The sequence below is a fragment of the Convolutriloba macropyga genome, chromosome 12 (assembly GCF_964194025.1).
Source record: "Convolutriloba macropyga chromosome 12, txConMacr16.3, whole genome shotgun sequence".
Lineage (NCBI taxonomy): Eukaryota > Metazoa > Xenacoelomorpha > Acoela > Convolutidae > Convolutriloba > Convolutriloba macropyga.
This window is the reverse complement of record NC_134479.1, coordinates 7,477,122-7,497,174: the sequence shown is the minus strand read 5'-3', so window position 1 is coordinate 7,497,174 and position 20,053 is coordinate 7,477,122. Positions and strand designations below refer to the sequence as shown.

General features: G+C 34.8%; 1 protein-coding gene across 1 annotated transcript; it reads left to right on the top strand.

The window, feature by feature from the left end:
* The first annotated feature begins 505 nt into the window (after positions 1-505).
* On the top strand, positions 506-1,669 carry LOC142350965 (uncharacterized). Its single transcript, XM_075402991.1, has 2 exons — positions 506-1,218; positions 1,435-1,669. The coding sequence occupies exons 1-2, from the start codon at positions 506-508 to the stop codon at positions 1,667-1,669; spliced, it is 948 nt and encodes a 315-aa protein (XP_075259106.1).
* The last annotated feature ends 18,384 nt before the right edge of the window (positions 1,670-20,053 follow it).

Genomic DNA, 20,053 nt, shown 5'->3' with positions numbered 1-20,053 from the left:
ACCGAAATCCATGGAACTCAGTTGACGACCTGTAAGTGAGCTCAGGGCAAAATTGGGCCCGCTAATTCAACAGAACAGAGCTGTCCCCAGCTAGCGGTTAACAGTCTAAAGTAAATGCAAGTTGGTAAAATTGTGTATGGTCTTTGCGAATTGAAGAAAAGCTATCCATATTTAAGTTGTGTGGCGTTCAAAGAGATTGACTGAAAAAAGTCAGAGAGATTTTAAGTCAGGACGCATAAGAGTTGATTAGACTGCTACAATATAAAAATAGTGGACGTAACAAACCATGGCAGTCAAACTTCCACTTGGTTGAACAGTTTGCCGGAGAGAGATCTGGAAGTGTGTGATGCTATTTGTCAAATAGCAAATCCGTAAGATTTTGAATTGGCTGAGGTTGTCAGAAAATGGTGGGATATGGAATCCTGCGGAACTTTGATAGTTCTTTATCAACGGAGCAAAGAAATTAAAATAGCGGATAAGATTTTGAATTCAACGGCGACGTTCAATGGAGAGCGTTACAAAGTCGGATTACTTGAGCAACAACTATTCGTCAGCTCTCGGACAACTTAAATCATTACAGAGACGACTCAATTCGAATGAGCAGTTACTCGACAAATACAATGCGACAACTCAGTCTGACTTGACAAAAGGGTTTGCTTCTGTTCTTACAAGTGAGGAGCTTAAATCAAGTAATCAAGGCCTCTGGTATGTGCCTCATCATCCTGTGCTTAACCCTAATAAGCCGGATAAAATGAGAAGAATTTGCAACGCTGCTAGCAATTTCCATGGCCTTTTCATGAATGACACATTGCAAGGAGGACCAGAATTATTAGCCAACTTAATGGGAATTCTTGCTAGATTCCGACAGGAACCTTTTGCTTTAAGAGCAGACATTGAAGAGATGTTCTTAAAAGTAGAAGTACGCGCTGAAGATCGTGACTACTTACGTTTCCTGTGGCAAACTGCAGACGGGAATATTCAGACTTACCGTTACAATCGTCACACATTTCGAGCCAAATCTTCTCCATCGTGTGCAAATTTCGCGTTGCAAAAATATGCGCGAGATAATGCTGATTATTTTGTTTTGGCAAGTCAGGTCACTCAAAACAACTCTTACAAGGACGACCTTCTCGTTTCTTTTGAAATAAAGGAAGAGGCAATTATTCTCAAAAAGGATCTCACTGATATGCTTGCTAGATGTGGATTCAACCTCACAAAGTGAGCCACGAATTTCGACGAAGAGAGTGAAAGCGAAAAGGCAATAACGATTTTGGGGTCGGAGTAGAACAACGTGACTGACACATTGAAAGTCTGCCGCGAACTTATTTTTGAGCCAATATCGCACTGGACGCAACGAAAATTCTTATCAATAGTCTCCAGTGTATTTGTTCCGTTGGGATTTGGGATTTTTTGTGCCTTCGTTATTCGAGGTAGGATAATCCTTAAAGGTATATGGCAAATGCGTGGTCAACAGTGGGACTCAAACATCAGCGAGGATCTAAATGACGACTTTCAGAGTTGGGTATCTGAGCTCAACGCGGGAGAGCCATTTGAGGTTCCACGATGGTATCGAACAACTGATGAAGCAGTGAGAAATGAGCTTCACGTGTTCGTCGATATTTCAGAAGATGCATTTTGCGCGATGGCGTATAAATTGAGTGAAAACTAAGCTCAAGAACGTGATGTATCATTTGTTATTGGCAAAGCTAGAGTCGCGCCCGTGAAGCACCACAAGATACCGAAATTAGAAATCACGGCTGCGCTAACAGGAAGTTGTTTAAATAACGCTATTCTCGCAGAACATAAAAAAACATTTCCAAGAAGTGTTCATGTGGTTGGACTCAACTACCGTGATCCAGTGGATAAGATCCAGTAACGAGAAGCAGCCAACATGCTTCTCGTTACTGGATCTTGCTGGGACTTTGGACACCTCTACTGTAGATGACTGGCATCACATACAAGGAACAAAGAATCCAAGCAAACCGGGAACTCGCGGAGTGAATTTTGAAGAACTAAAAACAGTGACTGCATCGAAAGATTGGACTGGTTAACAAAACCGGTTGTTCTGGTCGAAGACAATCTTCATCCGACAACAAACGAAATTAAGAACATTTATGTTTTGTAAAAGAGAAACCGAAAGAGACAGTTGTTCAGGGGCAACGTTTCAGTCAGTTTTGACAATTACGACGAACAATCGCCTACATCTTAAAGTGGAAAACGAATAAAGGTACAAATGAACTTTTGTCAAAAGCCGAATGACCGATTTGGAAAGCAGTGCAATCTGAACTATTTCCAAACAAGAAGAAAGCTCTGTTATCAGGACAAGAACTCTCTTTTAACAGTAAATTTGCTATGTTGGCTCCATTTATTGATTTTGAAGGTGTGCTACGAGCCAAACGACGATTAGGGAGAGCTAAGATGGATTTCGTGTCGAAACATCATATCGTTTTGATTAGTCATCATCGGGTGGTTGAACTTTATCTCAATCATGAACATCAGCTGTGCCATCATCAAGGCGTTGAATATCTCCGCAGAATGATACAAAGACGATTTTGGATTATTGGGCTACGAAATGCTCTCAGATCAGTGACACACAATAGCGTGACGTGCAGGAGAAATGCCAGTGCAATTTTACCACAGATGAGTGATCTACCTCAAAGCAGAGTTGAGGCTCGAGTGCGACCCTTCGCAAACTGCGGAGTAGATAACAATGGACCTCTAGAAGTCGAGTTCTTCAGAAGAACCATAAAATGTGGGTATGCATATTCACTTGTCTTGGTGTGCGAGCTGTCCACTTGGAAATTGTTGATAGCCTAGACACAGCTTCCTGCATAGATTCATAGCTAGAAGAGGGCAGCCTGAAACAATACTGTCTGACAACGGTACTATCTTCGTGTGTCCTGCCAACGAATTCAAGGCGGCATTCAATGAGCTGAAAGAGGATGCAATCACTAAACAGCTGGCCGAGAAAGGTATCAAATGGTCTTTCAGTCCTCCAGCAGCACCCATTTCGGTTTTATTTGGGAAAGATTTGTCAGGTCATGCAAAAAGGCTATGTATAATGTGCTCAAATGACGGCCAATGCAAGAAGATTCACTCCGCACAACACTTTGCATTGTCGAACAAGTGATGAACAATCGTCCGATACCAGCAGTGAGCGGGGACGTCGAATACCTCGAAGCATTAACACCGAAGCTTTTCCTCATTGGACACCTGAACGTAACTTGGCCAGACCTTTTGTTCTCTGGTAAGCCAGCCAGCTAGAAAAGACTATTCAGAGAACAGCAGAAGCTGCTGACTGATATCTGGAACAGATGGATGTCGGAATGCTTACCATCGCTGCAGCAGAGGAACAAATGGTCAACAGAAGAACAACATTCCAAATGTTGGAGATTTAGTCAAGCTAATTGAAGGGGACCTACAAACAATCACTTTCGATTGATAAAAATAGTAAAAGTGTGGAATTGTTCACTGCAGATGACAACAAAGCTAGAGCTGCAATGGTCAGGACAGCTAATGGACAGCTAACAAGAAGGCAAATGCCAAATTCATGCCAGTGGATAGTGATCACAAATGAATTACTTTTGAATATAACCAAAAACTGGGCCGGCTATGTTGCGATCAGAAATTCAAGCTGTTAAAACAAAACTCTCATGTTCAGGCTAAAATAAGATTTTTGCACTAAAAAGATTTATTTAGTCTTTTTGCATGTAAAAGTATCCAACGTCAGTGCTCAGCAGACCAGACATATGAAGTGAACTCTTGTGATCAGAAACTTAAGCTGTGAAACCAAAACTCATTTTGTCCAATAGAGAACCTTTCAACTTTGCTATATGTACTGCCTAATTTCACCTTTAATCGTGAAACCAAAATGGCTTAATTCATGAAGTGTCAAAAATTAGTTCAGAAAACTAGCAATTTTGTTTGTTTAAAAATGGGTTTAATCCTTCTCAAGACAAATTATGTTCGTAGAAGAGTGAGTCTAGTCTGTTGTGCTAGCAACTCCAAATCAACCTATGCACTAATGAGGTGTTTAATTCCCTTAAAAAAGCAGATTTGTCTAAAAAAACCCGTGAAAATGCGAACTTTAACCCCAAATATCTCTCAAGATCAAAGAGTTAGGACCCTAAAAGGGGGGTTGGCCCACTCCCTGGGGCAAGTCTTACATCATGGTGCCACTCACCAGTGCTAGTTTCTTTGAAAGTATCGGAAGATCTGGCGTACAGCGGAAACCTGATTTTTAGCTGTTTTTGCTAAATTATCTTGTATTTTTTGTCTGCTACGTTTCAAACCGCAACCATTGTAAACATTACAACTAACAGTTACGCCCCTATTGTATTTAACCCCATTAGCTATCATTTAATTGCGATGTTAAAAGTTTTATGTTTTATTATCTTAAGATAAAACAAATTTATACTAGAATTTCCTTCAAATAATGCTAAATTTGATGAGTTATGTCACATGTACAAGCTTTGTATTGAATGTGTTCGCTCTGATAAAGCAGGCAAGAGTCCAATTAGTTATACCAAAGCTTTATTTTATATCCATAACTGATTATAATATTTAAACACGGAATAATTTCGATTTAATAAAGATATGAATCTCGTTGTGCTTTCATATTGTTTGTGTACAGTAACATATTCTGTTTTAGCCTATACTTTTTACCAGATTATTAGGTTATATAATTCCTCATTTTCGCAGTACAATGGCATTTTTATTGATGAATAACACTATGAACCTCAGAGCATGAAACTATGGTCAAAGACATTTGTTTACTCAATGTTTATTCAGTAATTCGAGTAGATTTCCAGTATTTAGTCTTCTTATTGTTCATAATTAGTTACATAATGCTAATGATGCTGTTCTCTGTTGTTTGTGGTATAGTTCGTCTCATATTGGAAAATTTTTTAGCCTTGATATATCAATTGGAACGTTGCGACCTTTAGTTGTTGCGTAAATTTTCACCTTTGACGTGCGTGAAGAAATTTGTGTTATATTGTATCCTGTTTAAAGTAAATATCGTGTGCATACAACTATTTAAGACATTCATTGCTTTCATAAAGAACAGTCAGCACTAAGTGTTGAGATTAAATCTAAAGAAGATACTTATTTAAAATACATTCCTTTTTATTCTTTGTTTTTACCAACCTGCGTCTGAAAATTAAAGAAAAGAGCCACTGCCCAAATAAACATTGTTTGGGGGTTAGAGAAGAGAATGTGAGAAGAAATGAATCCTGGGTTCACTCCATCCGTCCCAAAAGATAGGTTTTCAGCAGAAAGTTGGTCGGGGGGGGGGGGTTGCTAGCTAGCACTGAATTAGTGCGCCTGCACTATGAAAAATTTTGTTGTCTCATTATGACTATTTGACTTGTATTTGGCGTCTTCTGCGCTTCAAATAATCAATTGTATGTTTTATGCTCTCTAAAATGCTCAGTTCAAAATGAAAAATGTACCGACGATTTGAAGGTTTACATTCGTAGAGAATTTATAGAACATAGCCGGCCGATTGCTGGAAAATAGCCGCGATAGACGCTCGTGGCCTTCCAGGAATTGAAACACCTCAAGAAATAAGATAGACAGATCGACCACCAGTCCTTCAATAGACCACTAGACTTTTCGGGTTAGCTTCGGACTGTCAATTTTTGACACATGCGTTCTATAAGGAAAACGCCCTTAAAGAGCTATTTCAAAATTGATATTCGAAATCAAAAACTCAAGACTAATAATCACAAATTAGGGCATATAAGATTGGCACTACTTAGATGCGCACTATTAACTAGTAAATCATCATAAAAAATTAAAGTTCCATAAGTGAGTTCAGAAGTCAATTTTTTGAGTGAGGTAAGTCACGCAATTGACCTAAAAGCAGAAACAACGTCACGTACACAAATTTTAACTGCAAAGCAATAGAAGTCACTGAAGTCAATTCCAAGAAGTCAATTCCAAGAAGTCAGGTCGTAAGAATAATCGATGGAGACGACGAATTAAAAAAAAACACGATAAAACCCAATAATAGCCGCTATCGCTTCGCGGCTATTAATAAATATCAGTAAACCATAAGCTAAATATAAATATAGTACCTTCATTTATCAGTAAAGTGTAGCAACTAATCATAGATTGCTCTTTTAAAGAGTAAAAAAACTCAGTTTGGAATAGGGCTCAAAGTAATTTGAAACCCAAAAGAAACAATGTGGTGGAAAAAGTCGATAGAAGGCACCACTTGACAGGCCAACTGTTTTATTGCAAGTGCTCTCTCAAGAATGGTCATAGAATGACTTGAAAATATTGTCCAATACAAGGTGAATTAGATCATTCAAAAAATTGCATATTTATTAATTGGTTTATTTGAAAACTGAACTGCATAAAATATTGACTCGCATTTGATGAATATTTCACCAAACTTGTGGTATATAGGAATTTTGTAGGAAATCTCAAAAAGCCTTCAGATATTCACTTGGCATAAACCTGACCAGATTTCAGAATGTTTAGAAACTTCAGACTGTCCATCCAGTTTTGAATTCTGAAACACTATTTATGCTAATCAAGGTTGATTATCATACAAAACACGCCACAGTTCATTATGTTCGTGTTGCAGCCGCTTTCGGAAAATTGAATGCCTGATCATCTTATGATTCGTTTTTTTTATAATATGTTTAAACGTTTTCCAAAGCATTTTCTTAAAACCTCGAAAATGATTTCAATTTATTCTACTCCTTACTTCAAATCGTTGCCGATTCAATCAACCTAGTTGAATTCGAAATGCTAATTTCCAAATTGGGCCTTTATATTTAAAAGAAGCGATGGATTCAATTCAACCGCATTTTTTGATTTTTCTGAACACTCTTTAGTTCAAAAAAACTATAATCACCAACTGAACTGAGCAACAATTAAGTGAGCCAAACATCAGCAGTCCCTAAACCTTGTTTTCGCTTTTTCTGGATTTCCTTATCACTTGAACCCCCCCCCCCCCCCGCTTCATCAGGTAAGAATTCAAAGATCAGCCAGCGGTCGATACCTATTTTTCATACTTTCTTTTATTACAAACAAAACGAGTAATTTTTCTGGGGCTTCAGTGAATCCAAAATCACAAAGTTTTCAAAGACTTTTTCAAAATTAACTTTAAATACGACAGAAAAACCAAACGAAAAATTGAAAAATCAGTTAATTTTGTTTCGATCATCCACCTCAATTTTTGCGTTTGGCTTAGAACAAAGTTGCAACAACTGCGATCAAAGTTTAGAAATTCAAGCTCATTATGTTGACTATATGTCAACACCATAATAGTTCGAGTAACAATTGTCACTTTTGTTGGTTGGGAGCTCACACTCTTTCAATTGACTGCAATCCTGCGCTATCCACTGAACCAACTGGTGCACACTTTGAGAGTTACTGTGTTCCTAAATTGAGGTATCATTTCAAGCTCTTTCTTATGATCACAGCTTACTTACTGTATACTCTATCGCAACCCGCGTTGTAGATCATTTTGTTCGTGAGCATCTCCTTCACATTTCTTTTTCCTTTTCTACAAATCATAAAGTGAAAAACATGTTGAAAAGTAAAGATTAAAAGTTCGGTGTGCGGAGACTTAAAAAAATGTAGCACTACTTTTCCTCTTCTCGAACGCTTAAACCAAAAGTAAAGATTCAATTTGTAACGCATAGACGCCAAAATTGTCAAATGAAGCCTCCTTAAATCGTCTGCGAAATAAAAGAGAAATTTATATTAAAAACTAAATTTGGGAGCTTGAAAATATTGTCAATGAATTTTTTTTGAGATCAGATCCTCAATTTTGAATGCAGTATTTATAACATTTTTTTCGGTCATATATAATTCATTAATTCATTCTACTCTTTTTCAATACAACCGAAAACGAGTAGACGTTACCTGACTCAAATTGAATTAAAAAATCAGTTCCTAATACAAAAATGAAGCTTTTATGACACTTTTTTCACAGACGCAAATTGTCTTTCTTTCAATGAGACATTTTGATTGGCGCTTGTCTACTCTTTTGATTAAAACATTGTGTCTAGTCAAGGGCAATTACTTAAAATTGATTTCCGTCTGACGTCCTGTGGACAATTATGATATAAAATATGCTCTCTGATGTTTTTATTTGTCCTCAAAAAACTGTGGAAAAATTTTGTTATATGGATTTCATGACGCGAAGAGACAAGTTTACTACCATCGGGGGACGAAAATGTTTGTGATCAATAAATGAGGCAATATCATCACAGCACGTGACCATCACGTAATAAAGGTAAATAGACAGGGCAAATAAACAAAAACAATATTTCCGACACTAACAAAACCAGACTTCCAAAATCATTCGACCATAGTCTTTGAATGCTCATTTTCCCATCTTTGAGGAGAATTGTTGCTGCAGTATTTCAAGATATTGACAAAATTATCAGTTAACTACACACTGATTTTATTGACGAGTTCTTGATTTTTGACAAAAAAGGATGCGTATTACGAGAAACAGTATGTAAAGTATGCCAGTCAAATTTGAAGATCAACTTCTCAGTAGAAAAAATAAACTGATCATACAGAGGTACAGTACGAAAGTCTGGCTAAATATAGAATAAATTTGAATTTGGATCCAGTTTCAACTTTCACCTTGGTTGGGAAGTTGTATATTTCTTTCATTATTTGTTCAAATAGATAATAGTTGGAAAGTTCGGTAATTGATATTCAAATAATTCATTTGTATTTTCCTATCATCAACGCAGCTTATCGCGTGCGATTCGAGGATCAAGTTTTAGGTTAGACGCACGTGATCTACAGTTCGATGACGTGAACTAGCACTCTTGAGATATTTTATAATTAAATTGGTGGTATAACTATCACCACCTCGTCGATTCTTCCAATGAAAAATGAATTTATCTTTTCTCCGTTAAAACAATTTCTCAGCGTGAACTTTAAGACATTGGATTATTGTCGACTTATATTTGTAGCAGTCAAAATTACTTTAACTGTTCATCAATTTATTTTCTTCCATTTGATCATACCCGTCGTTTGTTCAAACTGGTGCGACTATTATCCAAACAACTTCCAAAGTTTGATGGCTAGAAAAACAAAATTTTCTTTGGCTGACATTTAAACTTCCCCCTTTTCCGTCTTTGTTTGTTATTTTAGCTGGATTTTGTTTTGAATTACTGAAGACGTTATTGCAAATAGATCACTGCTGATGAAATGAATTTATTCATGCTTTTCAAACACTCTTCGTGTGAAGAGATGAAGATTTTATTAATGAAGTTTCAATTTGTGGTGTGAAACAATATCAATTGGTTGTTTGATCAGATGCTCAAAATCTCAATTATAGACTTGGTCTGCTTTTTGTTCACTTTCATTCACGCGCTTGACAGAAAGAAAGTTTTAAACAAAAAAATGTGCGAGCTCTGAGCCAAATAATTTTAGGATGCATTATTTGAACCGAATTCTAAAAGGAGCTATTTTTTTCGAGGTAAACCTGTCCTCAGCTAGTTATATATTGGCGTAATAATCTGTTCAAAATTGACATTAGCTCGTTTTTTGTGAGCCCGAGGTCAATAAATAGTAAAAAAAAGACAATTAAAACAAGGCGGCTCGGTAATGTGCAATGGCACATAAGGTTCCGACCCCGCCCATCCACAATTTTGGCATAATTGTCTACCAAATGAGGAACAGATAGAAAAACCCAAAAATTATTTTTTGCGAATCCCAAAAAAGCCCAAGTCTTTTTCAAAAAATTCTGTATGAACGATAAGATAACCTCCAAAACAAATAACTCAGTGGAGTAAAAATTGATGCATTAGATTGCTGTAATATGTCAATATTAAGAAAGCGAGTCAAAACGAACAGCAAAATCAAACAACAACAACAACAAACATTAATTACATCAAAAAATTTATGTCCCTCTTAAAAACTAAATTTAATGACAAAGTCAACATACCGTCAGATCAACCTGAAACTAAACAAAAATAACTTATAAATAACCAGAAAACATATGCGACCAGTCCATAAAAAGGTTTGGTAACAATTATACAAAAAAGAACAAACAGAAAAGTAAAAAAAAAATTAACTTATTTTTTTGAAACAATTAACTTCAAAGTAATAACTACCATTAGGAATAAATTAATATTACCACAAATTTGCGATTACCACTGCTTCTATAGAAGGGCATTAGGACCTGACCTTATTCATTTTTTAGAGCGGCTAAAAAGAACAACAAAGAACAAACAAAATTTCAATTGAAACTTGCCAGAAAACGCTGTCAAAACCGTCAAGCCAAATTTTGGCACTCAAAATATATTTGATTGCGCCTTCTTCAAACAGCTATAATGTAGTACGTGGCCATTCAATAGTAAGAATAGGTAACAAGTAGACAAAAAGCGAAGTGCTAAAGTATGTAATACTTTTAATTTTTTTTTCGAAACAAAATTACATTCAATGTCATGAAAGGCATTAATTACAAAAAGAGCTATTTAAATATCGTCGTTTTTTCATGAAAAGGAAACCCTCGAGACCTGTAATTATCCAGAATATTTCTTGCATCTACAAAAAGAACGTCAAATATGACAAAAATCAAAATAATTTAATTTTTTTTTGTGAAAAAGCGGTGTCGAAGCCAGTAAGGTCATAACAAAATCTTTAAAAAAAAGATTTTGGGACACCAATCCTTTTTATTCCCTTGACACCCATAATGTCATATTTGACCTGTAATCAACTAACGAGATTAGGTAACAAAAAGAAACAAAAAAAGAACAAAATTGCGAAGTTAAAAAAGTTTTTCTTTTAATTTTGGAAAACGATGGGTTTGAAAGTCATAAAAGCCATCAGCTATCTGCTAATATCAGAATATCGGTTTTTCTATTCTTCCATGAAAAGCCAATGAAAGCTATCACTATACAGGAAATTTCATACGACCGAAACGACAAAGTATAAATGACAGTTAAGACAAAATTAAAAATTTCAATTGATTTCTTCAAGAAAGAGGCGTCGAGGCCATTAAAACGATGATTTATATCTTTCAGTATTTTAATATGTTCAATTGTGCTTTAATTTGAATGCTAATAAGGTGACATGAGAACTGTCAATAATGTGATAATGTGACAAAATTAGAAAACGTGAAAAACTGGCAAATATCAAAACAAACAAAAATCTAAAATCTTGTAGTATCAAAGCCAGAAAACAATAATTTTAGGCTTAAAACTGCAACCGAGAAACATAGCTGGCAGATTGCCAGAAAATAGCCGCAATAGACCCGTAGATCGGCAGTCTAAAAAAACACTAAAAAAGACAGACCAAAAAAATTCGTCTTTTCATTGAAGGCTGCTCTGTTATATTTTGATTAAAAATATGTATAAGTTATTGCTGCCTCTTTTAGCTGATCTCAAATAACCTTCAATTAGAGTGACACACACCCATTTGACCTTATCTCTTTGAATTAAAGTAAATAAAAGTCAATTTCAAAGTGAGGAAGTCATTTTTGAGAGTGAGGTAAGTCAAGTGTGACCAAAAATTTAACCACGCGCATGAACAAAAAACTCGCTCCACTAAGAGCGAAAAATGACGTCACACATGCAATTCAGTTGAAATTGCATGAACGAATGAACAAAAAGTGGCTGTGACGTCATATGGTCGTAACAAAAATCATGACGACGAAATAAAAAAAAACCAAGAGAAGGCCAATAATAGCCTCAGCTATCGCTGTGCGGCTATTAATAAATGTTAACTCAGTAGAAAGAAGAAGCAGTCTTTTTTTGCTGACACTAAGCTGTAAGTTGAACAAATTAAGAAAAAAATAGAGGAAAAGTTAATTAAGCCATTATTTATTGAAAAGTCAATTATTTTTAAAAAAGAAACGACCATAAACTTTCAATTAAAAAACTAAATGCATTAGCCTGGAGCTGTTTAGCAAGCAAATTGGTTGGACCTATCACTCCTGAGCTTTGATTTGATATGTTCTGTTCTTCATTATTAAAAAAAAAGTCTTTTTTTTTTTAAAAAAAAAGACCGACTGATTACAACCCGATTTTTTTTGGATTGTAACAGTCCAAGAATGGCCCAAAACTACCCCTGTTAATACTTATTGTCCGTTAAGAACAATTGATTTTTCGAATGTTGTAGATATAGATAATTTCTGAGTTGAAACTCAAAATAAATTTTGCATTTTTGATAATCAACGAGTAAAGTTAGCAAAAAACGGCAAAGTTTTAACTACAAGGCACTCTCTGCGGACTCTGAAGTAGAAATAGCCCCCCTCTGAGTCTACAAAGATTGTATGAGTGTTGTTTGGGGGTGTACTGTAGGCAAATTTAATCAAAGTGGACTAAAGTAGCTTATTTCGTGCTGTTTTTGATGAAAAAGGCTAAATTTTGAAATGTTTATCCAGATTTTTTGACCAAAAAAATTAAATCAAAACAATCAACAATGCTTGTTCGTCTTCAAAAATGAAATCAACGACACTATTCTCAAAAATTATAACAAATTTTAGCAAAATTGACGAAAATTTAGGCAAAAATTCCGGAAAATGTGAATAAAAACAACGTGAATTCACTCTTCTTTTCTCAGAAGTTTAAGCCTCGATAACTCCCTGTAGAAAACGAAAATTAAAAAAATCTTTTTAATTCCATATTCTACGCTGGACGAGCTTTCTAATGATACCAGTCTCAACTCTCTACGATGAATATATCGAGCGGCGAAAATTCACGGAACAAAAAAAAACCCATTTGAGTATATAGTTCCTCCCCCCTCAAGAGGGTCGGAACAACAAGCATGAACTACCGCTTAAAAGTCAAAAATATTTTGCTGCGAGGGGATTGAAAAGACCTTGGCTATAACTAAGCGTTCATCTGACATATTTGCATCACTTTCAATACCGAACGATGTAAGATCAACTAACAGTTCACTCGCTTTCTTTGTGATTCAAAATCCCAGACTAACTCAATGAAAGATGCCAACACAATAAGCACTGTGTCTGGTCCGCAAGTTTAGCACTCAACACTAAATCACTCCACATTTTATTGCTTGCCACACCACAGCTTCACTCTCGAAATCAGATTGAGCAAAGACCCCGAAAAAAATCACCGAAACAAAATATCAGCAAACGGAATGGTGTTCATAACAAAAAATGAGAACATTTTGATTGTTCTGAATTTTTTCTGTCCGAATAAAAATTGCTGTCGAATTGATCGCCACAAATGGCATAAATTGAATTGAATCAATAATTAATTGGTTATTTTAATGACATTTTATTAGAAACTTTAAAAATAAGTTCGGATTTCTTAAACATAGCTCTTGCTCTTGTAGAAACTTTGTCAGTTGGTAAAATAGGAATTATATAAGATTTAGTAATTTGCTATATTAATGGTACTTCAAATGCATTGAAAATAGTTGCACTTTGTCATAAATTGATCAAAAGTGTAATAAAAAATTGTCTCGACTAGACATTCACGACAAGGCAATTGCGAAAATTGATTGCTAAAATACTGCAAAATATCTTCTGCAAAATTTTTTGATCAGCACAAACCGTGATAACAGAAATTAAAAACAATCCAGCAAAAAAATTAAGACAACGAAAAGCAAACTTTAAAAGACAAAAGTTGTCAAATCATTAAAAACCGATCATGGCAGAGAAATAATTCCACAATTATGATGCAGAGGAAAAAGTAGAAAAGGGGATTTTGCTAATGATAATCAATTTGTACTTCAGAAACTGGGGAAACTCATACTGAAAAAGGAAAAAAGTTTCCGCGAGAGCAGCAATCACTAAACACAACGGCAAGGAAAATGAATTACTTTAGAAATTCATTTTTTTTACGTTCATCAACCAGTTTTCAGCAACTGACGAGACTCAGAAGATATTATAAATTGATTTAATATGAGTTAATAATTTGAGCAAACTCAAAATTTGCGTAATTTTGTCATAAAGGTACCAAGTTTCCCTTGATCAAAAATTGAGCTAAATGTAAGCGAGGAAAGCCTAGTTGATGTGAGAATTCAGTTCAATGCAATTGAAAAAAAGTGATTGATTCAATTTTTTTCGTTCATTTTTTATCAAATTGATTTCAATTCTGGAACCAGTTTTAAAAAACAAGAAATTACTCTCATATTACATTTTCAAATTCCATAACACTGACATTTTTTAATGAAAAAAATTGAGGAACAAAACAAAGTTGCTTCAGACAAAGTTTGCCGACTTAAAAGTCAAACTTTGTAAATCTTTTTTTAAAAAAAATTTCTGCATAAACGAACAATTGTTAATCAACAATTAAACAAAAGTTGATGGATTTGAGAAAAATTTGATAAGATTTTTTTTAAGAAATTACTTTTTTTTAAGAAATTATAATAATTAAGAAAATATTATAAAACAAAATTAAATTTGTGCTTTTTTCTAGAACAGAAAAAAGTATTTTCCAATTACTGCTGTTTGTTTTTCTATTATCACTGATGTTTCTTTGATCGGCACTCATACACAAAATACAAAATTCATTTTTCTATGCCCACCTTTTAAAAAAAATTGAACTTGATAATCCCTGAGACAATTTTTTTCAAAATAATTTTAATTGATTTCAACGAATGCAAAACAGCAGTTTTCAGATCATAAAATGGTTTCAGTTTTTTTTTATTTTTCTCTTCCCAAATACTCACATAATAAGAAATTAAGAGATAATTAAGAAATCCCAACCTGAATTATTGAGTGTTATTTTGTATTTTACAAAACCTCCGATAGTTTTATTCATTAAACACAAAAACAAGGTCTGACAGAGAGAGAGAGAGAGAGAGAGAGAGAGAAAGGGAGAGAGAGAGAGAGAGAGAGAGAGAGAGAGAGAAAGGCAGAGCGAAAGAAAAAGTTGCCTGACGGAAATCAACCCTCCAACCTCTACTTTCAGCCAGTGGCTGTAACAAATTTTAAGGTCCCCTGTTGGTTCATGGTCGCGGCAATAAAAATATAGGCTATGAAACGCACAATATCTCTTATCCTTATATTTTATATACTATTTTTTTCTGAGAGCGATCTATAACAACGTTAATATTGTCTTGTTTATGACTTTCACAACTGACTTGCAGTTTTTGGGCTTCCGACGTCAGATATCTAAGAAAACTCACATGCAATTAATCATTGAAGTTAATGAGAATTAATGAGAAATACCTTTTATCGTTTTTATCAATATGAAAACAGAAACAAGTTTTGAATTTGTTTTCCAATGCTCTTGCTCATGCTTAGATTAAACATTGTTCAGTATAACTTCATTTTTTCGAAAATTCAACTGCGTGTAAGTTCATTCTTAAGAGCTCAATTTAGTTCATATTTGAATGATTCTTTTGAGATTGGCAGGTCGACTGACTCTGCCGCCATCTGCGGTGAAAACAAAAAGAATTCCGATATTTTTCAGTCGTAGGTCTAACATGTGTTTGAAAAAATTATTAGGCTACCCATTTTTCTTTTCACATTATAGCAATGTCTCAGTAAAATTTTTGTTAAAAGTGAACACATACTTGTGTACTTAAAGTGCATTCAAAAATGTATTATCGACGAAGCGCATACGCGCAGTTGAGGTAAAAACGAATTTTTTTTCATGATGTTCTTGGCGAGCATGAAAATCCAATCATGAAGTTCTTGGCTTTCATTGAAATACTATATATGCAGGCACTTTTTACATGGCCTCTATGGAAGCATATATGGTTCTTGCATATGGTTTCCAAAAATTTTCATCCAAGGTTGTTAAGTTCATAACTACATGCTAACTTGCTGTGATTGGAACATTTTGACCTTCGGGAACGAAATTAGCACTAAGTGTTTTTTACACGGCAGTTCTTCATGCTTTTTACTGGTATTTGTTTGATCATTCATCAGTTCAAAGTCAGTCACCATTTTATTTCAATCGGCCCAAAAACCGAAAGTTAAATCCCGGTTAATTTTTTTTAAAAATCAATTGACAATTATTATTATTATTATTATTATTAAATTGCGGGAATCACTTTGTTAATTAATAGCAAAAACAGGACCAATTAACAGGATACTGATAGTATTTAAAGTTCACAGCCTTTAATTGCAACAGAGAGTTCAGCTGTTTCCAAAATAACACTGTTGGACATGTCGTCAAAAGTTGAGATGTCATTCCGCTGGGTGAGAACATTCACATATTTCACAACTCTCAAGACAAAATACTCTTCCAATTTGATTGATTTCGTTCAATTAAAAGTTGTCCTCAAAAATTGTTTTGCTGCAGAGCGGTTACCGCGTGGTCTCTTGAAAACTTTTCAGTAATCATCAAACTTAAGGGCAGTATCACAGTTGTAAATTTTGTTCAGCATAAGATCATTTCGAACCACAAGAAATCTGATTGGCAACAAATTGTTTAAATGAGGCTCTGATTGTAGTCTCTATCTGTAAAAAATGTCTTATTCAAAGCCCACTTGAGCGCTCGTCTTTGCATCTTGTCTAGTTTTCTGCAGTTTGGCCAATTCGAGAACCATACATTTGACGCGTAAAGGAGAATTGATAAAACTTTTGTATAAACTTACTTTTACTCTCGTATTTGTAGAAAAGGGAACATTTCTCTTCAAGATAAAAACCTTTTTTAGTTGTGCCTTCGATAGCTGCTGATTGATATGACTGTCCCAATTCAAATTATTAGTAATAACTTTACCAAGATCATTCACCGAAGATTTGCATCTAATTTCTGTAACATCTGCATATAAGTGGACACTACACTGATCTAAATTTTTACATCAAAACATATAGCTTCAAACTTTGCATTGCTGAATTCCAACCTGTTTTCTTTTGACCATTTGATAGCTTCGTTTAAATCGTTTTTTAGCGAAAATAAATTCATTTGACTTCAATAATTTTTGTGTCATCGGCAAAAAGATATGTGCTGTTCTCCATTAGAGATGGAAGGTCGTTATTGTACACAGCCAACGTAAATACCGCAAACACTGAACCCTGTGGACCACCACTCGTAACAGTTAACTCTGACGAATAATCATCTTTAACAAACACGCACTGCGCTCTTTTTGAAAAATAATCTGCAAAAAAACTTGGAGAAATTGGTTATGAAATCCAAAAAGCATAAGCTTCAACAAAGTTGCATTGTGATTTATTGTATCGAACGCTTTTGCAATATCGAGATAAATGCTTAATGCACCCTCTTTAGCATTCAAACAACGACAAATTTTTCCACAATACTGGAGCATTTGAGTTATTGTAGAATGCTTGGGCCTAAAACCATGCTGGCGATTGTCTAAATTTTCCAATAAACGATCCCTTAATTTTCTATAAAATAACTTCTCGAAAATTTGAGAAAACGCGCACAACATCTCATTGGTACCCTTGAAAAATAACTATACAGGACTGCAAAAAATAGTTAACTGCTTTTGAAATTCGAAGTGCATCTCAAGTAACAAAACGAATAAGATTTTGCAAACATGTGAAATTATCATATCAAATGTTAATTATTTAGACATTTAAATACAGATTTCTTCTGTTTCACCTTATTGCGAAGTTATATTTACGTTATTGTTGTCTGAGTTCGCTTTTGCTTGTTAGGCTGCTTCTTGATTTGCGCAGGTAAAGTTTTCGCAAAATCATCAAAAATGGTTGAAAGCAACAAAATTAATGATCGTTTCTTTTTTTTACTATATTTTCCAGCAAACGATTGTTCCAAAAATAGTGAGTGATAGCTCTGAAAATCTTATAAATCAATAATAATAATACCACCTCAATTACAAAAAAAAATTCTTCACAACAAACACCGACAAATTTTTTGAACAAATGAATATTGATCAATTTAGTTCACACAGGTCGAATCAATGAACTGCTTTTACAGATTAAATTGAAAGCAGAAAACGCGAACGCCACAGGCTCAAAATTTATAGCCAGACAAATATTGAATTTATTACGATTCGCCAGATAATAAGGATAACAATGCAATTAATCAACGAAAGCGCAAATAAGCAGGTTAAAAATCAGGCAATTTGTTCTATAATTTAATCTGAAAGGCTAATTTCCGCTTGGGGCTAACAAGTGCAAAATTTTGTCTGAAATTTTCAATGAAAAATTAAGGAACGATAGCGTGTAGTATATAAATGTGTAAATTCCAGAGTGGCTTGTATTAATTTGTGACAATAACAAGGAGTTACCTAATTTGGGTAACCCAATTTGAGGGATTCTAAATTATTTCCTGCCCTGAGCCCAGGGCGCTTACCAAACACTACGAACCCAAAACGCTTAGCCCAACGTGAGTTCTGCTAAGTACCCGAATACCCCCAACTCAGAATGGTCTGGAATTTGTAGCACCATTTAATTTTACTTTTCTTCTCTTTCGTTGTGCACTGATTGCCCGCTGGGCGGCAGATTCCCCTCTTTTAGGCTCTTAATTTGAAGCATTTGTGACAATTGGAATGACCCCACCAGCCCCCCTCCCCATTACCCTTCGCAACCCCTCTGTCACAGTCACTCCAATTCTCTCGCTTTATTTTCCTGACTGGAGCTTCTTTTAGTGTCAGCTCTTCAGTCCGGTTTAACGTATACACATTTCAAGTTAGAGAGCTAAAAATGGTTTCATAATGCCGAACGCTTGCAAAGAAAATTTCGCTTTCTTTGCGCACTAGAGTAGGCCCCTATGAATTGAAAAACTGAGAAACTGGTCTCAGCTATAAAAAGTTAAGTGAAAAAAAAGTTTCTTTGCTCACAATCTATGAAATTTTATTGCGATTTTATTTCAAATTTTGGTGACCTATTCTGTTTTTTTTCCAAAGAAATCTTCTGTCAGATTTTCGGTTTACTGAGCGTCGGGCTTATTTCTTCCAATTGAACCTCTTCACCTGACGAAAATACCCACCCCGTGAACTATTCGCTACCTTATCTCAGACTGATTTGAATAAACTGTACTACATTAAGTAAACTGTAGTAGATTGAGAGAATGAGGGAAGAGAATTGAATTTGGAAGTTGTGAATTAACTACACTGAGCTGACCTCGAATAGATGCTGAGATATGTGAAAGTAATGAAATGATTTACGCGCTGAAAATTTCATTCAGTCTTTGAAAGCGAAGGTTAAGAAAAATAGCCAAGAACGTAACTATGAACGGAATTTACTTGAAAAAAAAACTATGAAGAATTTTCAGCAGAAGATATGCAAAAAAGGCACATGCTAACTACTAAAACAACAAATGGAACAATTTCTAGATGAATATCTTACGCACTAAATCTATGAAAAAACAAGAAGGCTTGGAAATGTGCGTTTGCACATAAAGTTCCGACCCCGATCATCCACATTTTTGACTTAATTGTCTGCCCAATGATAAAGAGACAGCAATCTTTCAAAAATTCACAAACTTTCAAAGTTGGTAACTCGCCTGGCTATAAAAACGATGAGCTAAGTCTTCAAAGATACTACCTGCACAACGACAGAAGTGAGATATAATGAGACAAAGTTCAGACATTAGTCGACTAGTTTGAAAACAAATGTTTTCCAAAATCATAAGAGCCATAACCTTTCACCAAAGAACGAATCAGATCATCTTGCAACTCCTTAGGAGATCAATTGGGCTTATTATTAGTGAGATGAAGTCATAAGGCCACATATAACAACAAAAACGGACAGAACACAAAATTTCATAAACAATTTTAGGAAACTACAGCATCAAAACTGAGACAATAAAAAACATGAAAGACATGAAAATTAATATAATTTGTGTGGTTTACCAAAAACTTGATGAGACCTGCCAATATTTAGACTAATTTATATGATTACAAAATCAAGATTAAATAGGGGTAGGTTCAAAAACCCTTTATTTTTTTGAGAAAACTTTTGAAAGGAATTAAATCAATTAGCTATCAACTAAGTTATTTAAATTGCTTCATTTATACATCTATTGGAGGACAATGAGATCTTTACTTTATGGGAATAATCTGAACAACTAAAAAAGCATGACAGATACTATGAAAATCGAAAATTCGATTAACTTTGCGAGTAATGATTCTTTATTTTTTCACACTGATTTAGTGATCAAACTACCAAAAAAAACGTTATAAGGAGAAAGAAACGTTATGAGTGATACTTTAT